Here is a 26,399-nt window from a genome sequence, read left to right as displayed (position 1 = left end):
GACTGCACTGAATCAAATTACGTGACCACATGATGATAATCCACTTACCAAAACAAAGATATGAGTAATTATGTTTACAACAGTTGTTTACAGACAGACATCGAGGCGAGGCTCCCTGATGCTTAGCGCCTGCAAATAGTGCGCGATACCCTCCAAACATAGCTGCGTATCGCTCTGGCTCAAGGGACTTCTTTACTCTCGCGGACAGTACACATGTTGAGACTCTTTTATCACCTTCCGAGCTGTGAAACTTCATTTTCTTCATATATTAATATGATAGCTTCATACATAAAACACACACAAAAAAAGAGTATCATAGACAAGTGGAACTATATTATTTGAGGTTGCATAGTCTATTACCTTTTTTCACAAAACTATTAAGTTTTTTCCGTTTTGAAAACAACAAAAAATGGATTGAAAACTTATGATTTATGATTAAAACAAATATTTTCCTGAAAAGTTAAGTCTCAAAAAGAGTAAACTCAAACTAAAAATTTTAGTTGATTAAATGTAAAATATACCACTGCATTGCTTTCAGTGAATAAAACATAAAAAGTTTAACAACTACACAATTTACAATATTGATAAGTTTCTTTTATCCCTATTCAGGGGTTGAAGATTCAATTAAACAAGAATAAAAAAGTATATACATTTATTTACACATTAATACAATAGTTCACAAAAGGTACCTAGAGTACAAAGTTTCATTTAAATAAATTGTATTTATAATGGTGTTTAACAGATGCAGACTTCATTAAGTCACAATTTAATTGGTCAATTGGTGTCAATTGGTTCTTTATTTCAGAAGTATTTTAAAGTAAAGGTACATATTATAGTAAAAATTTATCTGGACAAAAATGTATTGTTTTCTATATCGTGTTAACTTTGTAACTGCATAGATTTGTTTAACCTTTCTAATTTTTAAAAGCAATAAATTAATATAGATATACATAAAAAATTTTACAATTATGAAAAACAAAGAATGAGCAAGAGAGCAAAAATTAATAAATTAACTTGAGGTGATGTTACCAAATTTCCAAGTGGCCTCTCAAAATTTTTAGGCAATTGTACAACCATGTCACTTTGAAAAGCTGTGTCCCACACCACTTTTTATGATAGGTATTGAGAGTCAAGATTAGTTCATTTCATTGCCTTTTGGTTTCTGAAGTAGTAACATCCCATCTATGTAGACCAGCTGTAGCCAATTTGATGGAATGGTTCACAAAATGGAGAAAAGCTATAAATCCGATGAAGGGTGAAGCAAAGATTTTCACCCTCCAAAAACCGTCAGATCCTCCAAATATTGAACTTATAGGTGAACAGATCACATGGAACCCTCCTGACCAAGCAATAAAATATTTAGGTATATACTTCAACCAAAAATTAAATTGGAAATTTGGAAATTTCATATAAAAAATAAATAAATAAAATAAAAACTCTATCAACTGTATCTGAATGAGCCAAGAAGTGTCCTACAGACAGAATTAAGTTAGTGTAGTAGCATGTAGTCTTTCATATTTTGTGTTCAGATACACCTCAATGGCGGTAAAATGTAAATCAGCGAGACAAAAGTGGCAACACCGCTATCCCGTCAAACCGACACAGATGTAGCACTAATTATTATCATAATTATAATTTTTAGTATAATGGACAGTATAGGAAATTTTTATGTTTACACTTCTGTTATTTCTGTTATTGCCATGGCAATATGCATGACATTGCAATGTTGCCACACACCAACGCCGCCTTGTGTCACAGGAGGAAACTGGGTAACACTAAATTCGGACAACATTTTGATAGGTAGTTGAAGTTACATGAATGATGCAGTGATTTCCATTGTTAGTTATGCTTGGTTTAAAAATTGGCATATCCAACAGCAATCACTCTGTCGGTGGCTCAATTAATTTGACTTGTCCATTTCCATTCCCTTAATGGCTACAACTATAACAGGAATGGGATATCTACTTCAATCAATAGTCAAAGATAAGCTGACTATCTTTTCAAACACCTTAATGCTTTTTAGGACATTTCTCTACCGGTTCACTTGGTATGTTTGCTCCAGGTTCACACACAGTCCCCTTGATGGCCTCTTTCACCGGAACCGTGAGTAGTCGGAAGTTGACGTCAGTAGGGTCGAGAGAGCTGTAGAGGTATTTGTGCAACCTGTTGCTCAACACCCAGATGTTCTGTTCCGGCTCTTGGTCCACCTTGAGGTCGTTGGGGAAGTTGAGAGTTTTGCTGTTTCGCTCAACGACACCCTGTGACCTCGGAGAGTAGTGGGTCTGGGAGTTCCAACAGCCGACAGAGTTAGCTGTCACTAGGTTGTAGAACATGATTCCGTTTCTGTAAAATGAAACTTTTAGCTGTAAAACTTGAAGAAAACATTTGCTGGGTTTCCAAACCGTTTGATGTTAGAAATTATTGATGATACTCACTTATGGATTCATCAATCTGTGGTCAATGACTTTTAATAGTGCAAGTAGACTTCTCATCCTTTTGTAAAATTTAAAGCCTGATTTTATGAGTTAAATGTTGGTAACGTTGTGAGTTTGCTAATGTTGACTAAATATGATTCTCTTTTATTAAAGGGTTTATGCTTAACTGTTTTGTTATAAAACCAAAGTACAAGCTACTGTTCATAATTAGGGTCTTTTACTTGGTTAAAACTGCTGTAAAATAAGTTAAATAATAAGAAAACAAATGTAACTAAATACAAATTTAATTGTAAACTATTTATTGTCTTCTGGTACTGTACTTGTTCAGAATAAAGCATAAATTGTCATATCTATGCTGAAATAAGAGAACAAAATTTAGTCATTGACATCTGCACAATAGATGTAATTAACATAAAAGATATCTAAACATGCTTCATATTTTACTGTAGGACAAGAAGTCTATTTGCAATATTCAAAATCATTGGAAGTATCAAGTCAATGATTGGAAAAACAACTTTTTTTATGTGATGATTTTTTTATGTGTGATTTTTATGTGACCAACTTAAATCAAGACTATTTCTCACCTGTCCATTGCGGAGGCGCTAGCATGACTGTTGCTCTCTCCTCTCGGCTCTCCTAGGAGGAAGAATGAGTCCTTCTCCTCCTGAGTTAAGTTTCCACCTTCCCGTCTGATGATGGACGTTGCTACCTCAAACTCGCGGAAACTCGACATCGGATGGAAGAACATAGTTCTGTCTTTAGTTACAGGGTCAACCTAAGGATAAATCGATTAGTTTCAGTAAATGTTACTATTGATGCAATTCTTTAACACTCTTGTACCTGTGGTTTAATGTCGACAACAATAAAAGTCATATTTATAAACTGTCAAAACAAAATGTATACCTTACACCTGGTTTAAAAAATTGCTTATCTAAGATGCGTTCCACTGCTGTCATTGATAGCTGTTATTGAAGGAGACAATTTATTGACACAGTCCAGCAGTATATGTTATACTGGTAGTTTAATTGAAAGATAATAAACCAACTGATGTAATAGGTAGGATAGGCTAGTCAACTGAAATTTTAAGAGAGTGCCAACTATAAGCATCATCATTCTTTTGAGGGTATTCTAGAAGTTGTATTGATAAAGAACAAGCAGTAGGCAATTGCAGTTTATTGGAAGCTGTGATACAGCTAGTGATACAACTATGCCGTGATACATTTTTTTCTATTTTTACTAGGTTCTTGACCCCGGATTGTTTTTTACATTACTTCAGGCTGGGCCAAGAGGTTGCGGCATAATCACATAGATAAAATTCATTGGTGATTGGCGGGACTTAGACTAGGGCCCTCGAGGACCGAAGTCTGGTGCTCTACCACTAGACAAGCTTGCTTTCTACCCTGTGATACATTATTATACAAATAATCAAATAATGTTAAATCGCCAAAATCCTAATCATCGTTATGAAAACAAAATCAATGTACTTCTTTGACACTCACCGGTGACAGACTCAGTCCAAAGATTCCGTCGGTCCATCGGAAGGTGAGCCCATCAAGGCTGTATCTGCTGACGAGAGGGTCAGGGAAGAAGTGGGGGTGAGTGATCCTCCAGGAACTGTCTGTCTTCCAGCGGTAGGTGATCAAACCGTATCTAAATGGGGAAGATAATTATATTTTACAAATCAAATCAAAAGTGAAGTTAAAACACATAACACACACAAACAATATGAATAAAATTTACAAAAACTATCAGGCCTGTCGTACAAACTGTACTGGTTGACATTTTTCCCGTCCAAGCAAGACACCGACTGCTAGCAGCGAATAAGTAAACTGTTGTAGTTTGCTTGTTTATGAACATATTTTGATCAAATTTGGAAAATGTCTTTATTTGTTACTAACTATTAACATTTTACAAAAAAAAAACAGTTTTACCCTCCCTGATGCAGCAAACCTAAGTACTTGTTAAACTAATTCTATTTAAATAGGGAATAAATGTTATATTTTTAAGTAGACATTTTAGTGTAAATCCTATCATCAAGGCAAATGGAAATTCGCTTAGTCTGCAGGTTTGCTGCGGCGGGGGTATTTTAAATATTGAACCGTCCCCGGACTTCCACCCTGAATAATCTGCTATCAGGTAAATAAGAAAGTTGACATTTTCCACACCAACCTGAACACATCAGCAATGTAAGCGTAGGCGTCCTCACAGTCATTGTCCCTGATGTCTACGGTGATGAACGTGAATAAAGCACTCTCTGGATTCTGATCTTTAGGGATCTGAAAAGTGAAAATAATTATAAACATTTCTTTTTCAAAGTAATAAGTTGTGAAAGATAAATTCTAGCAAATTACTACAAAAACCAAATATGAAAGCAGAGTTTCTATAGCAGATGTACAAAAGTTTTATTCATAAACTAGAATTTCATCAGGGTTTTTGTTTAACACCAGCAAGAAAAGTTCCACCTAATATCAAAATGTATGAATACCACCTTTTGTAACAGTATTTTGGAAGTCAGGATAATACTCCTAAATTTATTTTATTTTAAATCAGACGTCCTCTTGTGACTTGTGAGCTATTTTTAAAACGTTTTTATTAGCTCGCTTTCTTGTCCGGTACAAATTTTGCAATCAATTTTATACTAATTTCCCGATGAGCTAGAGACTTGAAACTTGAAACGTAGCTCACAAATGGAAGACAATGCAATATTATATCATTTAATTTTCATATTTCCCTCGGGCTACGCCCCACGGGCTTGTTTTTATTAACTCGCTTTCTTGAAAATTTTGATACTTCCCGATGAGCTAGAGACTTGAAACTTGAAACATAGCTCACAAATGGATAACAATGCAATATTATATCATTTAATTTTCATATTTCCCTTGGGCTACGCCCCATGGGCTTGTTTTTATTAGCTCACTTTCCTACAGATTTTGGAATCAATTTTATACTAACTTCCCGATGAGCTAGAGACTTGAAATTTGAAACATAGCTCACAAGTGGATGACAATGCAATATTATAGCATTTAATTTTCATATTTCCCTTGGGCTACGCCCCTCTGGCTTCCAAATTTTTCATGTTTACATTTTGAAAGAATGTAAATATATCAATTAATTAAAGTCAGCTGTAAATACTTAAATTTGACAGTTCAAAAAGCAGAGGTTAAGAGGTACAGGTTCTGCTCCCAAAGAGATTCTTTATACAAACAAACATTTCAAAATAAAGATAAACAATCTGATTGCAGATATAAAGGTGTTTGTTAATAATGTCATTTGTTATTTATTTAGTATTCTATAAGGTAAACAATAAATTAAATAGATTGATATATTTATAGTTAGTAGGTAGGCCATACATTCAATCTAATACATAATTATATGGAAAGAAACTCAAATAAACCTTAGATTTCCCACATGCCTCTGTCCTAATCTGATATAGATGCATGAAATAGATTTAAAATCCACACACATTAATAAAAATTAAAAAGTAGAAAATAATTTATAAATATGTGGAGAGTATAAATACTTGTAAGATTTAAAACGAAAAACCTGGGGTGCATGCAATTGATAATAATAAATTAGTTCAATAGGTGAAGGTAATTGTAAAGTATCTATTGCATGCACCCCAGGTTTTTCGTTTTAAATCTTACAAGTATTTATACTCTCCACATATTTATAAATTATTTTCTACTTTTTAGTGCATTTAAAAACGTTTTGTTTTAAAAAAGTTTTTTATTTATAAATTATTTACATTGAATTCCGGGAAACCGAGCTTTGCCCGGATTGAATAAAACATTTAAATATGTGAATTATTGACTCCTTCTCATGGCTTGGTAGCATTTGGATAATTTTGTTGTTTATCTTTCCAATTTCAGCATTAAACGGAGCAAGGATAGCTTGAGTATTTAAAATTTTCTAATATTGTCCGCTAGCAATGTGGGTACATAATGCTTATTCAATAATAATTCTCATCCACCAACATGGCGACTTTATAGGTTTGAGGAATTTCAGACTTTAGTGCGCTGACATTTTTGAAAATGTCAAGCTGCGATTCATTGACTCTCCTGCTCAAAATGATCAGCGTGTTGTTCATCATATTGCTCGGCCATAAGATCTGAAATTATTTCACTACTTTCATTTTTTAATGCAGCACTTGAACGAGATTCTGAAACATTTGGTGAGATGTATGTACATCTGGTTGGATCTTGCTCGGCCGCAGACGAGGTGGTAAAGTTTGTTTCGTTGTAGTCAATTGTAGCTTCCCTCCCTTGCAGATTCTGTAAATATTTTCGCTTCCGAGGTCTTCCACGTTTAATTTTTAATCTTGAAAATTAACCTTGAAAACATTAAACACTGATGTAAACCTAACTAAATACAACCATTCTTTAAAATGTTTAGTCCAAATTGACCAATGCAGCTATTTTTATTTACACCTCAAATAAAATTATGACAGTAATGATAACATTTATCAGCTTTTTTAACTGCCACTACGAAAAGGTATTGCTGATAACATGGTAACTTACAAGGGCTGTAGGACAGAAACTGGTTTTTTCCCAACATTGTGACCACCTCATATCACGTGGCCAAATACCCCACATTCAACAAAAAAATAAAAAATCCTCGGACGAAATAAAAGTTTGTCCGTACACACGCTTGATTTAGATTATAGGATTATATACAAAATAGAAAATCTCCACACTACACTATTTAATCAGCCCCTGTTATTTACTATACTACACTTATTTTATACATGTATCCATTCTAGATTATCAACTTAAAATAGAGTAAAACAAAATAAGTTAACAAATAACAGCCAGGCGAGGTGGTGTATGTGAGAAAATAAGTTTTTTTTAGCGGTTCATCCTTGTTGTCTTATTTTCTTAAACACCATTTGGATGCTTCTCATTTATTGCCGTATTGCCTTGTTGAAGTTTTGATGATAATGAATATTTCTTAGTAAATCTGTTATTTATACGCTGAATGCCAACATACAATAATACGACCAAACCCTTACCTCATACTTCCACAGAAGTCTGTCGGTCTCCAGGTCGAACACAAAGAGTTGGGGTGGACAGATGACTTTGACAGTCCGAAGGGCGTCAATGATTCCAGAGTCAATCACCCACAGTCTTCCACACTCGTCAGCCTAATGGCAGAGACAGAAATAGTCAAGTAAATGCATTTTTACTTAATCCAGAACCAGAATATCATAAAGCAACAATTGTATACAAGGTTTCTTTAATATTCAGGTAGGTAAATATAGCTTTATTTACAATGTTTCTGCTTTTGCATATTTGAAGCAAGCTAAATTTGAATTAGAGTGGATGAAGTTTTGCAGTGTTGTTAAAAAATAAGCTCAGCTGTTTCCAAACAGTAGCCAAACTTATTTGTTAAAAGCCTAATCACAACTGGGTCAGTTTTGGATTCACGATTTACATAAAAGGTTGTTAACTTTTCTCAGGATCAAACTGACGACCTTCTGACTTCTGGGCAAAAACTATCACTTAGCTATCCATGTGTACTGTTTATTAGGAGTGAGCAAATACAGAAAATGTGTACAGTATCAGTAGTTAGTTTACGTTCAAGTTTTAGAAATATTCTGCCTAAAACATCATAAGAGCGCAGCCAAAAACAATGATGCTCAGGACAAACCTTCATGCGGAACACAGAGGTGAGGCCATTGCAGTTCCCGGATTGATGCCACTCCCAGGAGGGGTACGGAGTCAGCAGCGGGCTGGGGGAGGGATCGTTCATGGAGATGACGTTCAGAGTGGCTGGAACTCCTTCCTTCCACCGGGGCACTGACACAAACACTCGGTCTTTCCATACCTACAATGAAACATCTATGAGTTTGCAACAAAAAGGATGTTACACTTAAATTATCAACAACATGATCCTCTAAAATGTAAAAATTAAATATTACTCTGAAACCAAATTAATAAAAAAAAAAACATTATGTCAAGTGAAACTGTGCAGAGGTTACACTACTGTTAAGTTACATATTTTTCTATTTGCATTCAAATAATTATTCAAATACTAATTATCAACTATTAATAAAAGTATTTTAGAACTACTATTATTAAATTACCATCTACTTTATTGCCCGTTAAAAAATTATTTTTAAATTTGTGAGCATGCTTCTATATTCAACCATTGACTTAAAGATGCTGAAGTCTATCAATGGTCAAAGATTCAACATGTTCAATGATAACTCACCTCTATTCCCAGAGGGAGGTTGTTTTCGGGTATAAATGTCCCGTCAGCTATGGCAGCCTGTCTTGCTTGGTCGGAGGGGTACGCAAAGTCCACCTGACCCCAGCCGAACACCTCTTGGAATTTAGGCTTGGTACTCTGTGCTCTCGGCTTGGGAGACTGTCGGGAGCTTTGTCCTCGTGAAACTTGTCTAGAAGGTTGTCTGGAAGATTGTCTAGAGGATTGTCTGGAAGATTGGGGATCAGGCGAACCCAGTGAGCCCATGGCCTGGGTCCCCAGTAACCAAACAGAAAACATCCATGGAACCAACATTCCTGGAAAGAAAACATGTTTGAAATAGGCATACTCGGTTGAAAACACTAAAGAGTGTAATAATTGCATTTTCTTTCCCAGTTGGAAAAAAACTGTTCTGCCAACCATTAATGGCTTTAAGATATGTATTATAGTCTGTATGATGGAACCAGTCTCTTGACCCTCTGTCTACCTGGGTACCTGGGGACTGACCAATGGACTAGTCTCTGATAAACAAGGGTCAGGAGACAGGTTGCATCATACAGACTATCATGCAAAATGCTCTCAGAGCACAGTCCAGCATTATGTCCACCAATTAAAAGAAAAAAAGATATGTCACATATGCAAGAATATCTAAATTGAAGACTACCCTTCACAAAAATAGAAAATACTTTTTACCGTTTGTTTCTTAGACCCCACAATTTTGGAGTTTTTTAAATCGCCTTTTCATCTAATGCCGGGCCACCAATGGTGCTCATATCGAGTTATAATAAGTTTGAGAATTTTAGCTTAGAATAAATATATAAAACATTAAATTAAGTCTCTCATTTGGTATCAGAATTTGCCTTTAAAATGTTTCAGTTCTTTTGTGGACACCCTGTATTTTGTTCAAAATACAGTTATGATTAATATAATTACATTGCAATAATATGATGATACACCATGGCATTAATGACTACTAATGGATCATGTACACAGGATGTTAATTGGTATCCTTCAAGTCTCAATGACCTAGTGTTTGTAATGTGTAGAGAAGGTCGCCATTTGTACTGGACATGTTTTGTAGAGTAGGTCATTGATACTATTGTATTACTAAAGTGGCATTACTAAGCGATACAACTCTAGTACAATAGTGAACCAAATGAATAGGCTCCGACACTACAATACAATCGGTAACCCAATATTACTTCAATTATGTTAGTTGTTGTAGTCCCCAAAAACTTGGATCTCGTCTCATTATAGTGTAACCCTGAACTGCCTTTCCAAAACAACCGTGAGTTTGACTAATACCATACAATGCTAGGAATGACCTCCAGTACGTAAAAAAAAGTTACCTTGCTTTTGAAATTGGGCTCTTGTTGAAGAGCTATGTTGAAAATACGACTATACTTGGAATTACAGGATAAATTAGAATTTTTTTTTTTAATTTGAGTATTCACATTGATTACCAATTGTATACACTAGAGGCAGGACAATTTAATATGTACACAATATTAATAAGCTACCGTAATGATTGAATTTAAGTTGATTTAAATATTTGGGCTAATTATTGCAATAAAAGTTAGTTTTAAATAAACTAGCTGTTTTACAAGTGATTCAAATACGGGACAAGGACGCAGATAAAATCATTATTCTGCACCAAAAATTCATTAAAATCATCATTATCAACCATAATTGACAATGTAAACAAAACTCGTAGTTCTATAAAAGTGTCGTGAGATCATGGAGCTCTAATTGTTCACTTCAATTAGTTACTTAATACTTCATCAAATTAATTCTTTTACCCCATTGAAAACGTGTCAGTATTACAGTTTATGTTTAGCTAGGTTTTAAATACTATAGTAAACAAATACAAAGGTTATACCTTTGTTTAAAGCTTTTGTCATAGTTTATCATACAAACGATTCATTTTGGTTACCATGGATATTTAAAACTGAATTTAATATTCAATCAATGGAGGCAAAAGTTTTAACAGAACCTAGTTTATAAATATCTATCTTCTATACTTCTATACTATTATATAAAAATCTAATGGTGTCTGTCTGTATGTGTATTACTAATAGGTGCAAAAACTACTGAACCAACTGGGCTAAAATTTTACAAAAATATAGTTACCATACCAAGGACCATTATAGGAATATTCACATTTCGATACTGACCGTAGGCTTTGCCCCTTTGGCTTTGCCCCTTTGGCTTTAAAAGTTCTGATGTGAAGATTTTAAAAGTAAATATTGATTGGTCTCCATGGCTGTGATGAGAACACTAACAATGTTTGTTTACATTTGCTTTGACATTTAAACGTAAACAAGAAGAACTGCTAAACTGCATATTTCACAACTCCAGACAGCTGATACAAAGAAATTAAATATAATATTTTCCATAACTATGAGGTAGGTTTATTTTAATCAAAACTTTTATCATGGATTATTTTTTCTAAAATTATGTCAATGATTATATAAAAAAAAGATTCTATAACAGTTGCTGTATCAACTCCTGGTATCAACTCCGGCTCTGCTTTGGATTTTTTTAAAGCGTCTAAGTTATGAAATTAATATTATTTATATGATTTCATGGAAACAGTATGCCAATTACAATGTATAGATGTTTTATATGAATTTGGAGGCTACTTTAAATAAATTCTAACTTCTTAAAATGTGTTAGATTAACTTAACATAACTTGCACATAACTAAATTGTACCGTTGATTTTTGTTTTCTAACATCTGTTGTAGCCTATATGTGATATATTTCAAATATGTGAAGTATCAAATGGTAATACACAATACTCTTATTTTATCTTCAAACCAAGGAAAATATCATAAAACTAAGCAGTACACTGTGTTCCTTTGTTTCTAAAATCAATGCAATATCTGTTACTATGTTTACTTAATGGTAAGTGTGCAATATGTAAAGGCAATGGACGATGGAACTGATTAAAAGAACTGGTTTGTGTATTAAGTTGTTTGTTGATATTTTTGTAGAGTAGAATCAGAGATGCAGTGAAACATATACTGTATTTTCTGTTACATTTTTTAGTCCTTGATGTTTTTATAATCATATTAGTTTTGCCTACTGTCTTTAATGCTAAATTATTTGTTCAAAATTTTGTATAGTACCTATAGATATAGTTTCTTTAATATTTCAAAAAACTGTATTGGTAAGGCACAGCAATATTTCTAAAGTTTATAACAGCTGACTTAGTTTTGCTAATGATTTATTGTGAGTGAAGATACTGAAGATGGAAGGATTTGTGATTAATATAAAGAAGAGTGAAATTAAAAAAAAAATTGTTCATTTAAATTTAATAATTAGTAATAACTTCAAAATTGAAATTTAAAATGTCAATAATAAATAAAAAGATATGTAATTAAGGGAGATGAAATGGTGGTACCCACTACTTACCAGATTTAAAGTCATAACTTAAACGTTTCTATTAAGGCCATACAGTAAAAGTTTAATTTCGTTTCTAAAAGTGTTGGCGGATGTGTAACTATTATATGCAACAGATGTAAAGATTAAAATGTTTCTATTTTGTGTCCTCTTCCCGTTGCAAAGCACGGGTACAACAGCTAGTATATATAATAACTTCTTGGTATAAACAAGCTGATCAGTCTTCTCCTATAGAAAGACTACTCGACCTGGAACACGTTGGATTAGAAGATAGGGAATCCACAAAAAACTTCGAGACCTCAATATGCTATCTATATGACCAGACGTCACATCAAATGTGTGGATATAAACGGTAATGTAATGCAATATTTTATGGAGTAGTAAGTACTCGAGTATGGAGTGTTTAGAACAGTAGCCTAAAGATAAATAGGTTGTAATTGTATGCAAGTATAATAGGACCACATATAGAACTAAATCTAAATCAACATAAATAGCTTGAAAAGTAGTAAACTTATTTGTAGTTTAACAAAACTAACTTAGCACCGCATCTACAGATGTGAAACGAAACTTTTACCTGAAACAGTTGTATCCACAGTACATGAAAGCCACTAAGACACTGCAACAATATTAAGCAGAAGGATGTTTTTAACGATCACAAGTTGGCGACCCTGACAGAGTTCCCGTCTCCCTTCTTCTTGCTTCCGGTTCCGTCACGCGCATCAACCGCTTTGATTCTCTCCTAACCTAAAAATCTGCTCTGGCGAAAAGGGCATTTGCTTTGAATGCTTTGATAAATGTAGCGAGCTTAGTTATATACTTTATTTTTTTGGAACCAATACGGACCATTCAAAGACCATAACGGCTGATTAAAACATATTATCCAAACTATGCGTGTTTCTTAGTATTTGTTTGATGTATAATGTTTAAAAACCAACTAGCTGTTACCTTTCTGTTACCCACGGGCTTAACCAAGGCAAGGAATTACGACCTTAAAGGGCAATTTATGAAAAATGGATAGTTTTGCGCAAGGTTTCTCGTCATGACGAACATATTTACTTACATATATGGTTAATGGGGGTGTGACTTATGGTTTTGTAAAAAGTTCATGGGTACTTTGGGATTTATATATGGATACCATTTGCTAAACGTAACAGCTGTAAACATTCAACGTGATAAAAAATCAGCATTTGGATCAAAATTAAATGACATACGTAGGGTTCTCTTATTCATACTATGTGTAATGCTATAAAATAATTGATTCATTCATTTATTCGGTAAGGGGATGACAGATTATTTAAATATACATTGTAATATACTTGTAATATACTTGTATTTACTCACTGTAATATACTTGTAATCTAGTTTTTAAAACTATCGAAACACAACTGACAGTTTAAACAAACAAGTTTAGTTTCGGTATACCGTACAGATGCATGGACACAGCTGCCATAAGTTTTTTTACTATTTACTAAATCAGCACTATATTAAGGGACCATTGAGGGCAAAACCACATTTTTCCATCCTTCAAAAATAGAAGATAATAACTTATCTAAATAGTTGCCGTAGTCTACGGTAATTTTGTCCCTTATACTTGGCTACAATAGGCGTTATTAAAAATATCTAACTAATAGAAAAAACACGTTAATGCAATAGCAACATCCCCCCAACATTTTCTATTTTTGCTACTGGTTATATGGTTTATTTCCTAAAGTACATGCCATGAGTAAATCATTCAAATAATCATTTTACAAACAAATCTAAGGTCTTAATTGAAAAGGTGATACTTAAGTAATCGTTAGAACAAATTTTAAAGATCGAAACCCCAAAATAGCACAGCAACCGATCATATTAGAAATATTGTTACCTACGTAACCTTAAAACCTCTTCATTCTTCAAAGACTTGATTGAAGGTCTTTGCTGCCAAAATTGTTATGTTATGTAACGAGTTGATCCAATAAGGATGTGGAAATCGGATTCAGGAAGCTATATATTCTGTCAGACCTTTTTATTTCCTGAATTTCTGTTGTATTTTATTGCAATTAGTGTTTTATTTCTTTTAGAACTAATCTTAAAAATTGGAACTAAAATATAACTAGAATAAAGTAAGGAATAATTTGTAATTTAATTTTAAGTGGCAAGTGATAATTTTAAGGGGGTCAAATTATACAGGATAGTTTCATAGATGAGGCGATAAACATAGACTACTACATAAATAACCCTTTAATCTTTCAAATTACCAGAGAATATAATTCAACAACGTTCTTCTAAATTGCCAGGATTTAGTGAATTCCGAAGAAGCAAATGATAGGTTAAAGAACTATGGGAACATGATTAGAGAGAGGCGAATCGGCTTCTTCATAATTGAATATTTTGCTGCAATATAGTGAGGGTAATGTTTGTGGAATGTAAATAATGGTTTTACATTTCGAGCTAAAGATATATTGTTTTGTGAACGCGTCCTTTGTGATTGTATCCTTATTATTCTTACCAAGTCTGTACGTAGGAGGAGAAATCGAATACCAACACACCTTGTGTTTTAGCCAAAAGAACATCATCTCTACGGCAGTGAACTTAGGTTGGTTAATTGACATTACTGGCAGAAGATGGAATATAACCAGATATCATCTGTAAACTGTCAAACATCTGTTCTCAAGAAAGTTGGTCCAGAGCGCTCCAGCCTACAGCTGTGTATTATTTATCTTGCAGATACTGTATTTTTGTCGATTAAATATAATTGAAAAGATTGATGGACTGCTGTAAACCATGGCGCTATTAAAAGCTGAAACATGGTTGCACAAGTATAAACCAAAGAAAGTTGGCTCCTATCTTGGATTCTTTGTCTAGTAAGACGAAGGGTCAAACATGTTCACGGGAAGAGTCCTGTAGTCATGCTGCAGGATGGTATCTCACACTTCCGCAGTTTGTATCTCACACGCAACAGATAGGAAAGTACTTCCGCTCACCTTCACGTCTGCAGTAACTAATGAAACTATTCCAATCAGCTGTTGTTAAAACCAGCTGTTGTTGGCTCCACAAACAGGTGATTGGCGGTATTCCGTAACGAGGATTTGGTTCACGCTTCAAGTAACTTCTGGTTGCAGTCTTCTTGGTGCAACGTCATAATAAGTTGCCTCGCCTTTCAAGGAGTTTAATGTGGCAAGGAATTCAGAAGGCCTACTTTTTTTTTGGATATACTGGCTGATTAAAATACATTAAATATTTTGTGACAGCATTATTGAAGTGGGTATATAGAATAATTATCGTATTATAAGTCCATGAGAGTCATAAAACTTGATTATTTTAAGCTCTTTATAATTTAAATTACTGGTTATCTTAATTTGATCGAAAAGTCTGTCTTAAAAAAACCTCAGAGATTTCTTATGGAAGTCCTTATGTGACACGGAGAAATGTGTAGGTTAGCCAATTTTATTTATAGCTGTGTAACATTGGAAATTCGTTTGGTTTCTGATAGACCACCTAAGTCTACCACCTAAGTTTTTATGATTATCAGGGAATTTGTATGGTATTTCTAGTTACTTTAAGATAACTTGAGGAGTAATGGAATTAGTAGGGCTTACACCAGTATCATTATCTTTATATTTCACGGTTGTTTCTGGTTGGAATCGAATAGTTAAATCGGGTTGGAGACTTCATCTGCCAGTTGAATAGTCTACAAGTACAACCAAACTGTCTACAAGTGTAGAGACATTACATGTTGACTTGACGAAGTCTCTCGACCATGACCGCCTGTTGTCTTCGGGTTCTGGACTCTTGGTGGCCTCCCGTCCGTAGTCTGTTGTTTGGGTGTTTTGCAACTGCCTCTCTGTTTCGTTACCAATTTACACCAGGGCCCAGACCCACGTAACATTTTGGTGATTGTCCATCCTAGATTGGACCATTGTAAGCCATAGGGGCAGGTTGATAAACTTACATCCAAACCAGACATGGGGCCGGGAGCAGTTCCAAGTATGCAACGAGCATACGTGCAATTCCATTCCAACCTCCTTTCTACCACTTGCCCACGTATAGTTCAAAGAACCGGTTCCCGCCAAAAAACATATCTTGACTGAATCAGCTGATTAGCTCGTTAGAAACTACAGCCGGTAGCTGCGGTCTAGATCCAGCAGACATGCCTGGTACGTTCACTTTCATTGAGGCCTGTATTATCTAATTTGCGATTGAAAGGGCACGAATGCTCGGTTCAGACTGGTTTTATGAGGCCGATGTGAGCTTGAAGATTGAGACAGGTTCCGTTGTAACGCACCGGTCTGTGGTATTTCCACAACAATATATCAGATGTTTTGTAAATTATTTGGCAGACTTTTTTGTAACAAAAACACGATTGCTACTTCGTTATTATTCTCCTTAGCTTTTACTGGTGTTTTGCATGAAAATAAGTGACATCTATCATTTTCATTAATTTATTCTATCCTCTAAATCACTGAGAACATATTTGACAAATTGAACTGGTGCGAAGACCTTTTCAAACAGTAGGGATTTTGGTTGAATGGAAATTGTCTTTATATTCGATGTATAGTATGACGGATATTCTTTTTTATGTGTGACATAAATTACTTTGTATCCTGTGTGCTATGCCGTTCTAAAGTACTGTACTTAATCTTATTATTACACAACATTGGTTTGTTTCAAAATCTTTATGGTCAAGTTTTCTTATAAGTAGCAAAATTCAAGCCCCGAAATCACATAAAATCGATTTACAGCAGTGTAGCTGACAACTCTTGATTACCTCAATCAATCAATCAATCATTCAAAATCGTGCCGATTACGCTATTACGTTCAGTAACCAACCTACATTTGATATTTCTCGTATTACATCACAAACACAGATCCAATTTTACGTCAGCAATCAACCTCTTAGAAAATGCAATTCTGCCCGAAGACCTCAGCAGCGGCGGAAGTGTTGTGATCGCCCTGGAGCTACTTTTAAATTACACACGAGACTGGATAATCAGCCACTTAAATATCAGCTGTCCTTGACCGACAGTTTCACCAGATCAGCTGTTTTGAGATAATGCCCACCAATCAAATGTTTTGCACGGACACCCTTCCGTTCCGCGCTTGCCACACTTAAACAATAGGCTGCACCGAAGAGGAAGAAATTGGAAATATCTAGCAAAGAGAAATGCCATATCGGTTGCGACTGGAGAATGCAGTAGTGTTAGAACTGTTGTTTTTACGACTATTGCATCGTGGCAATTTTCTGGATTTTTATAGGTTGAAGTTACGAAACAGCGAGATTGTGATGTGCTCTCTAGAATGTGTTCGACGAACCGGGATTTGGTGCAATACTTGAGTTATTTGATTTTTTAAATTTCATTTCATGATGCTACAAAACAGCATATGCCAATTGTTGACAGTAGCAAATTTAGAGTCGATAATTTCCAAAAAGAGTCTGCCTATGTTTGTATTTAAAAAATAGCTTTGACGCATGACAGATTAAATTCGTTGGTGAATAATAATCACCTGAACTTTATTCATAATTTTTTTATCGGGTATTTGCCCTGTCTAGCTGAGTAGAATTGGACGATGGTTGTTAAATAAGTCCATAATAATTGTTAAATATAATAGTGATGAATCAACCTACAACATACAATTTAATAGTCTTTATAAGTGGGACAATGACGATTATTGCCCTGTTTTGGTTTATTCGTGCAGTTTAAAATTCATACACCTATTCCCCATTTCTGATGTTATTTAAACTTTGTGAATTTTCTACAATGACGGAGTTGTTTACTTAGTTTGTTACTCCAGTCGACATGTTTTAACCCGGAACCATAATTTACACAAAGTAGGAAAGCGCAACACAATGACAAGCTTACAATGTTATTATACACAATGGAGAAACCCAACCTTGAACTTGAGTTGCACAATTTTCATTGAGAAACCGGAGCAGAACTAAAGCCAGAGTTGCGGAGAGAGAATGGGACAGGTGTGTGTAGAGGGAAGGGGATTGATTTGGGTAAAGGGTCATATCACTCGGGGGTAGAGGTAGAAGAGAAATAAATGTTAGCATATGAGCATATCACTGAAGATTGCGGATACTTCGGGAAATGGGACAAGTATCGGGAGAAGGGGTATTTGATGAGGAGTTATTCTAGAAATTGTATGACGACTACAGACACAGAAAACGTACTACTATAACCCAGAATGCCAACCGCATGGTAAAAAGCATTAAGCGTTTTGAGAGAGCTTTGCCTGTCAATCCGTAGGCAGCGCCACCAGCGTTGCCATGCAATAGCATAGCAACGCTGGTGGCGCTGCCTACGGATTGACAGGCAGAGCTCTCTCAAAACGCTTAATGCTTTTTACCATGCGGTTGGCATTCTGGGTTATAGTAGTACGTTTTCTGTGCTACAGATCACTAAATCAAGTGAGTTGGTGTTTTTGTTAGGGAATTTGAAAATGGGTAAATCACAAAAATATAAATATACTAGCTGACCCGGCGAACTTCGTATCGCCTAAGTTAGACTATAGGTTTCCCCTAAGACAGACCGATGGAAAGAAAGTACCATTACGTTTAATTTTCAAGATGATCTCGTTCGCATCGCTCAATCACGTCCTGGTTGAAGTTCGTTCGCTACGCTCACTCACCTTTGGGTTGGAGCTCGTTCGCTGCGCTCACTTGCCTTTAGGTTGGAGCTCGTTCGCTACGCTAACTCGCCTCCAGGTTAGCTCGTTCGCTACGCTCACTCGCCTCCAGGTTGCATGTTTTGGTTGCAAATTAGCTGTTGTCATAAATGTTAAAGAAATAATAGTGCTGCACCCTGTTGGTAATCCTTGTAACTTTAATGCTATTGAACATCATAGAACAGAACCAACTTGTTTAATTGAAACAGCTGTTAAGATTCATTAATTCCATTTCTCATAAGGTTAACATGGGAAACTCCAGAGCCACTGGGGCGGAGCCCTTTTAGGAATTTCGAAACGGGAAATAGTTTACGTCCGATTCGCATACCTACAGAATTTACACACCAAATTTCATTACGATCGGTGAAGTCGTTCCGGAGGAGTTTGCAGACAAACACTGTGACACGAGAATTTTATATATTAGATTTAGTAGGTATTGTAGCGTATGCAGTACAGGAGTGATATTTTTGGACATCCATAAAATTTGTTGCTCAATCAATAAAAATTGGAATTATTATCAGCTTTAATCAGTTATCTTAAATAATTACTCATTAGGGTAGGGAAATAGAACAATTCAATATACCAAACTTTGAGATGGGTTACCTATTTCGTATTTTAACCAATATGAATTAAGGATGAGTATAGAATGTAATGGAGTATGATGCCTTGTGTAGCTTTGGTACTGACTAAGATCGGCTGTTTCATCAGTCAGGACCAGTTATTTAAAGCCCAATTATCATGGGCAGCTGGTATCAGTTCGTTATTCAATGCAGAGAGTACCACCTAATACGGACTTAACACCAGGTTCTAGTATTTGTGCTATAGACCCATCTACCAAAAAAATTAAGTATATTTTACGTAATACCATGGACAACTATAGGGGTTTCTAAAGAAACTTTAATATCCTATATTGATTTCTTTTCAAATTGGGCTATTGTACCCGTTATTTTAAACCTCTTCTTCGACATCCAGCGACTTCCTCAACATCTGGTGCTAATCCTCCCTGGACGATAATCCTGATTAAATCAAAAGTCACGACGTCGCCGTCGCCGATGACGACTTTATGGCCCATCACAAAGAGTTGCCACCTTCTCTCAGCTGAGATCATACGTTCACTTTGCTATTATACTTTTCCTTACGTAACACAGCTGTCATCACTGTCATCACCCGTATTCCTTAGCACCTTGATTACTTGACTCCTGAATGAGAAATGAAAAGTCCATATGTTTGAATAAACATGTGATATCGGTTCATTATTATTGTTATTACTACGAATCGAGAGGGGACGCCACCTAGGTGCGTATTCCCAAGTATGAGTACAGGATGAGTGTAGAATGAAGTTTGATGATCCGTGTAGCTCTGTTAATGACTAAGATCAGCTGTTTCGTTACCAAGGATCATTATTTAAAGCCCAACGATCAGGAACGGCTTGTCCAGTTTCGAAAAATCAAAAAGCTACTATAAACCTTTCTCAGGATTGAATTGAACAGGTGACCTTTTGATTGTTAGGCGACCAAGAACCATTAAAACAGAAACACTAACACCTACTGTGTTCTTTAAAACTGTCATTTTAAACAGAAATGTTTGGAAACTTGAGCCAGTCATGGATCATGTTACTGGTTGTATTTTATCTCATGAATATTTCTGTAGATAAATCCCTGTGGCTTCTATAAAATATAGTAGGCCCTGTGCATACACCTGCAAAACTTCAAAAGAGTTAAACAATCTTAAAATAATTGAATAATGTTTATTTGATTGTTTTGAATCAACATGCAACCTACTGTGTCAATTTTTATTGTAGCTTGTAAAACTATTGCGAAGAAAACTCTAATGCAATCGTACATGTTTAGGACGTTTGATTTTGTCGTGACGCGTTTTACCTAAACTCTTCAGGAATAAAGTAAAGTAAAGTATTAACGTAAGTAAGTAAATAAAAATTACGTCTAATAACATTTATACATGTACACTTATACTGTTAACTCACAATACGGAGAATATGCATAAAAGATGGTAAGTGGTGATCGATTTCTGTTGGACACTCCAATCATCATCAGACCCAATACGTGAATTACCATCAAAATGAATACGTCAAGTGTTGTTAGACATATTTTACTTTCTGTAAATTTCATAACATTTACAATGCTGATCAAGAAACGATATCCTTCACAAACTGTTACTTGACATCTTGTGTAGAATGCGTACTATGTACACGCGCGTATCTAATGCGTGTGTAGAATGAATTAAATTATGCATTATAGAGTGTAAATTGATTTCAAAGCTATATTATTTTGTTGCATGATTCCTTAGATCGATATACTGCTCGAAAGATTTCGAAGTTACAAAAGATTACCCCTAGTTAATTCAGTGGAGCAAATCGAAACAGGCCAAGTCATCTTAGTATTCAAATGTCCGTTGGTTTCTCACACGATTAAATCAACTCACTATTACGAATCAGCAAATCAGATACGATCATTTAGAGCAGCCTAAAATCGCCGCAAAGACCTTTCACCGCCTGATGCGACAATTGCAAATGACACAATGTTACAATCAAATGCGGAATTGCACACGCGTGCCCCAATTTGGGGCTAAACCTAAGTGTTGTTGCGCAATCATCTAATGGACATGATAATACTGTCCTGGGGGTCCTATAATGAGATTATCTGAACGTGATCTAGGATTGACTTATGTAAAGTTACGATTGAGGGTTGTTAGGAGCGATCATCATCTCACTCACACAGATTTTCCACTGTTAATTAATTAATTTAATATTTATTCGAATTACTACACTTTTCTCACTTAAGTATCCTTGCACTTTTATAGCTATAAATCAGTGACGCACTTTGTGTGTGCGTTTAAAAATGTACGCGATGCAGAGTGAGAGGGATTGAGTGAATTGTTCTATGATCAGAAGGTTGACGGTTCGAGTTTGAGAAAAGTAATAAGCTTTTTGATGGTCCGTAACTGGGCCCAAGTCCCTGATCGTTTGGACTTTAAAATGGTCCTGGTTGTGAAGATGTCATCTAATTCACTCGACATTTTCATTTTCACCTTAATATACGCATCCTGGTATGTCGGCGTCGCTAAGATGTAATCTAATCTGTGTAGCTTTGTTACTGACTAAGATCAGATGCTTCTTATACAAAACATCCTTATCATGTCATTGTTTTAAGAATCACCACCGGAGAATAGATAAACACAAATCCACTCTCTTCTACAAACAGGCAGTAGGCATAACCACGCCATCACGACACGAAAGGAACAGGGTTTCTATGGACCTAATAGGGTTAGGTAAGAAGTTCCGTGGCTAGCACACTGTTAAAAAAATGATTTATTACTAACAGTTGGCCTCTAATGAGAAATGTGTAGCAGCAGAGCAAGGATGTGCAAAAATTTAAAATTCTTCCTGAGAATCTTTTTTATTTCGAAATATTGTTGAATACAGTGAGTATATAGGATATGTTCGGTTTTCTTATGTTATCCTGTTTCAGAATTGGTCAATATATTAATTAGGGTGTGATCACCACGTCAAAAACATTAAGGAAACGAAAAAAAGAAGATCGAACATGTAATTTTGTGCTAGAAGAGTATAAAACTCAGTCATCTCAGCATTGCAGTAGACGAGTAGTCCAAGTGTGGAAACGTGAGTGATTTGCCAGTTGAAAGGTACGGTCGTTGCATTTTTCAGCGCGTGAATAACAGCGGAGGACACCTTTTTACAAAAAATATACAGTATACAAGTCAAGTCAAGTCTTGTTAAGTCTAATATTCTGTTTATTATCAATCAAAGACTTTTAACTTAACCTTAATATGAAAAGTGAAATCAATAACGAGTTTTAGTCAGTTGTGTGAATTTGCATGGTAGTGGCCGACAAGACATTGATTGTATGTCAGGATTACTAACTTTTCCATAGTAACAATATATACGATGAGGGAGGAACTAGTGGTCTTCTAGTATAGGTACTATTTATTGCAAAAAATAAATGCGCAGTTTACTTTAATTACAAGAGGATTGCAAGAGTTCTAAAACCGTATATTGTGGGTCGAGAGAGTTGTACGAACCTTGGGAGCAATGTTAGACATTTTAAAATAGACTCAAGACTGTTTAAACGTTACATACATAGGCACGTCAAGTGGAGAGTAAATCCGACTGAAGTAAACGGTAAGCACTTTACCATCATTACATGACATTTTCTAATTTATCGTCGGCAGGGAATTACTTCATCGGCTCTTTACTTTTGCGCGTCGCGTTTTGTGTTTTGCGTTGTTTTGCTCCAGATCAGTTGATGAGATTCTTAGTTTGTTATGTTATGTACTGTTATGTTTATGTCTGTAATATGAATTCTGTAGGGGCATTCAAATTTGTTTATTAATTTCTTATTATTTTACTTACTTCACAATACAACTTAAAATGAACTTTCTTGTAAACTATTGCTTGTTCTCTTACTATTACCAAAGATCACTTTAACTAACAGCACACTGTAAAATGTATTTAAAATAAGAGAAAACATGTATAGTCATCATTCAAGTGCCCCAGTTCACTCTCAGAGACAGGGTTCATATTTATGAAAAACTTAAACTTACTTAAAAAAAAGTAGGCCTACAGGGTAAACACTCTGCATGTAGTATAGTTTATATACAGCTTTTGATTATTTAGTCTGTGACACCATCGTAAGAAGATTGGCTACAGAATCAACTGACCTATTGGCTTAACAAAGCTAAATAATACTCTCATTTCCCCACATTCAATTTCAGTCATATGTCTGTCAAAATATGAAGCTACGTACCCATACTTGGTATTGTGTTGATCTAGGTTTACTTGTTGATGCAAGATAAGCTCGTAAAAATATAAACTCTAGTTCTTCAATACGGTAGCTCGTTTTGCTTGGCGAGAGCTATACCTGTGGTTATACTCTACAATTCACTTTATCGTTGTGCTTTCAATGCGCCATCAAACGGTGCAACTGACTACCCGCTGTACTTACTGAACAGTAGTTCCGTCCAGTGTCCAGTGGAAATCAACGACTACTATAGTAGCACTATTGCCATACTTGACATCTGTTTTTTAATGACTACTAAATTGTAATTTTAGTTGGTAATTTTTATTCAGTAGGATTATAACATAAGAACTCATCTGACTACAAATGCTTAAAATCTAAGATTAATTTTTAACATATTAGGCTAGGATTATACTAGGACGCTGGCGTCCGGGAGGCCGGCGTCCGGGACGCTAGCGGGGCATTAAATCAAATGGGGGCGATTATACTAGGGATGCCTGCGTCGGATGCTAAAAAAGCCACCGGACGCTTGATTTTGTGCCTCCTTGGGAACGGGGTTTTATGGGGTGAAAAAGGGGTTTTGTCATATTTCTCTCTAGACAATTTTAATCAGCTTAAAAACAAATAATTAAGTGTATTAAACTGTTTTTGTACGGTTATTAGTTACGGAGAAAATTCAAAGAAGTGTAAATTAAAAATTCCCATGTCATTCTTATAGAAAATATTTTTAAATGTTGGAATTTGCTTGTGTATGGATGTATTTTGATCAAACTTGGCCAATTTGTTTCATACTAAGATATTATTATTTTACTAAGAACACACATTATTAGCCTCCTTAAAGTAGCAAATCTGGGTACCCGTTATACCTAATGTTATTTAAATAGATACAAACAAAAAGTGACTAAACATTGAAATAAAATGGCAGTCCGAGAGGCTAGCATCCCAACACAAATCACGTCATTTTCGGCTCGACTTGGGACGCTAGCCTCTCGGACGCCAGCGTCCCGGACGCCAGCGTCCCGGACGCCAGCGTCCTAGTATAATCCTAGCCTTAGACTTACATGTTATTTTTCCTACAGTCACCCGACAAAGTGGCCTTAAAGTGGGATAAAGTGGCCTGATTATATCACAGAGAGTTGCTGATTGCTGCATCTAATTACTTTGCTATACACTATTTACTTTTGCTGCACAGTTTTTTTTTTTGCCACACACCAGTATTCCCACCAAACAACACAAAACCACGTGCTCTTATTAGGCACGTCATACGTGTACGCTTGAAAATAATATGGCAACACTTAATATAATACGACTACGGTCAGCTGGTACAGCGTTTCCCATTTCGTTCAATGTTTGGATTTTAACCTAGCCTAAAAACGAGTTGTACAGTGTTTGAAAGACTAATTATTTATATGCTTTATAGTAACTGTAAGAAAAAATATAATCTCTAACGCGAGTGCAAACTTTCTTTGCTGCACTCGAGAAACTTCCCACACTCGCCTTTGGCTCGCATTTAAACATTTATCTCGTGTGCAGCAAAGTGCCACTTCGCCCACTAGTTACACAAATAAATAACTATTTTTCAGCATTTCGAGAGTTGCCTAGCGGGTGTTTGTGGAACTTTTTAACAACTTCAACACTAGGAAAAAAATATTACGGCACAACCAGCTCCCACGACCAAGATTTAAAAATTCAATACTGATCGTATTTATAAGAACGTAATTTTTAAGGTAAGATAGCTTGCATTCTACATCTAATATCTTTGACTATTAATACTACAACTAATATGCTCTGATAATTTAGTGGATGAAATGCTTAACGGAAATCAGAAGTCGCCAATTGGATCCTGAGAAAATTAGTTGGTCCTCTGATGGTTCAAAACTGAACCAAGCTGTCTTTGTAGAATTTTAATTAGATTCTAGCTAAAGAACAAGCAGATTTTTGTCAATACAAATCTTTCACTTGTCGCCTTAAATTAAGCAACCTGGCGTGTTGGCGTCAAAGAAATTAAATTAAAAATCCCCCATCCCCAATCAAAAAAGATACAAAAAAAATTCAAATGAAAACTATTATTCGGAAAACCTCTCCAAGTTGTTAGTAAAATCACGCTTATTTACTAACTATTGCTTTATACCCAGCCCATAGCTTTATCACGGTTATGTGTGAACTAAGGGATATTTTCTCAAAATATTCAAGTACTGACCATGTTCCAGGGGCGGTCTAGTAGGTGCGTTGTACAAGGGCTGGGCGGCCAGGGCGGGCGAGTTGAGCCCACTCGGCGGCTGAGGGGGTGCCGCCGCCCAGTGGTAGTTGGCTGGCCACACGAACGACGACATGGTGTATCCCGGACTATACGTATGGCACTACACTGTCACCGGCACCGTGGCATGTCCACTGGCTAGGGTGTGGGTATGTGGGTACAGGAGCTCTCTCTCACTCGGGGAGAAGGGGGTGGGGGTACACATCACGGCACGACACTGTAGTTTTATCATACGCGATTCTTTCACTGTCACATAGAAGGGTTGTCATACAACATATGCTAAGTTGACATGTCTGCGAACAGTTTGACCGAAAAATGTTTGTGAGTTGTGAACAATTTGTCAAATCATGAAATGTGTTAAAGATATTAGCCTACTATTCGTTGCACTCTTCAATATCTCTAGAAAAGGACAAAAGGCGTTGTTCTTTGGATGTCATTGACATTACTTCCTCTGGACCACACAAAAATACAGCTTCTGGTAGATTGCGATTTCCAAAGAGTCAAGATTTTGATCGTACATGTAAAGTCTTTGAGATGATAAAAAAATTTAATTTTTTTCTGTTTCATAAAACTGATTTAATTTACGTGTGTAGCCTATTATATTATTTGAGAGATTATTTTAGCAATCACTATAAACTGTGGGCCAGTTGCGATTTTGTCAACCTTACGCATTAAGT

At 35.6% G+C, this 26,399-nt stretch overlaps 1 protein-coding gene across 2 annotated transcripts; it reads right to left on the bottom strand.

The window, feature by feature from the left end:
* Positions 1–701: 701 nt before the first annotated feature.
* LOC128999912 (protein yellow-like) lies at positions 702–25,820 on the bottom strand. Of its 2 annotated transcripts, none has more exons than XM_054426689.1 (8): positions 25,666–25,820; positions 8,646–8,956; positions 8,082–8,258; positions 7,444–7,575; positions 4,605–4,711; positions 3,935–4,085; positions 3,020–3,210; positions 702–2,343 (listed from the first exon to the last, which is right to left on the bottom strand). In XM_054426689.1, the coding sequence occupies exons 1-8, from the start codon at positions 25,796–25,798 to the stop codon at positions 2,010–2,012; spliced, it is 1,536 nt and encodes a 511-aa protein (XP_054282664.1). In that variant the 5' UTR covers positions 25,799–25,820; the 3' UTR covers positions 702–2,009. The 2 variants fall into 2 exon arrangements, with proteins under 2 accessions (XP_054282664.1, XP_054282665.1); XM_054426690.1 differs by lacking the exon at positions 25,666–25,820 and adding an exon at positions 12,617–12,630.
* Positions 25,821–26,399: the final 579 nt, after the last annotated feature.

The sequence above is a fragment of the Macrosteles quadrilineatus genome, unplaced genomic scaffold (assembly GCF_028750875.1).
Source record: "Macrosteles quadrilineatus isolate MER2022 unplaced genomic scaffold, UCM_ALF_1.0 Scaffold_8__2_contigs__length_117827958, whole genome shotgun sequence".
NCBI lineage: Eukaryota > Metazoa > Arthropoda > Insecta > Hemiptera > Cicadellidae > Macrosteles > Macrosteles quadrilineatus.
This window is presented reverse-complemented; position numbering and strand designations above follow the sequence as displayed.

Bases quoted from the DNA above. Each gene is read 5' to 3' on its own strand.
- LOC128999912 (XM_054426689.1), bottom strand. From the start codon at position 25,798: ATGTCGTCGTTCGTGTGGCCAGCCAACTACCACTGGGCGGCGGCACCC. The intron at 4,712-7,443 runs GTAAGGGTTTGG...TTCACTTTTCAG, and splicing joins GACTTCTGTGGAAGTATGAG to ATCCCTAAAGATCAGAATCC. The intron at 2,344-3,019 runs GTGAGAAATAGT...TTCATTTTACAG, and splicing joins AGCGCCTCCGCAATGGACAG to AAACGGAATCATGTTCTACA.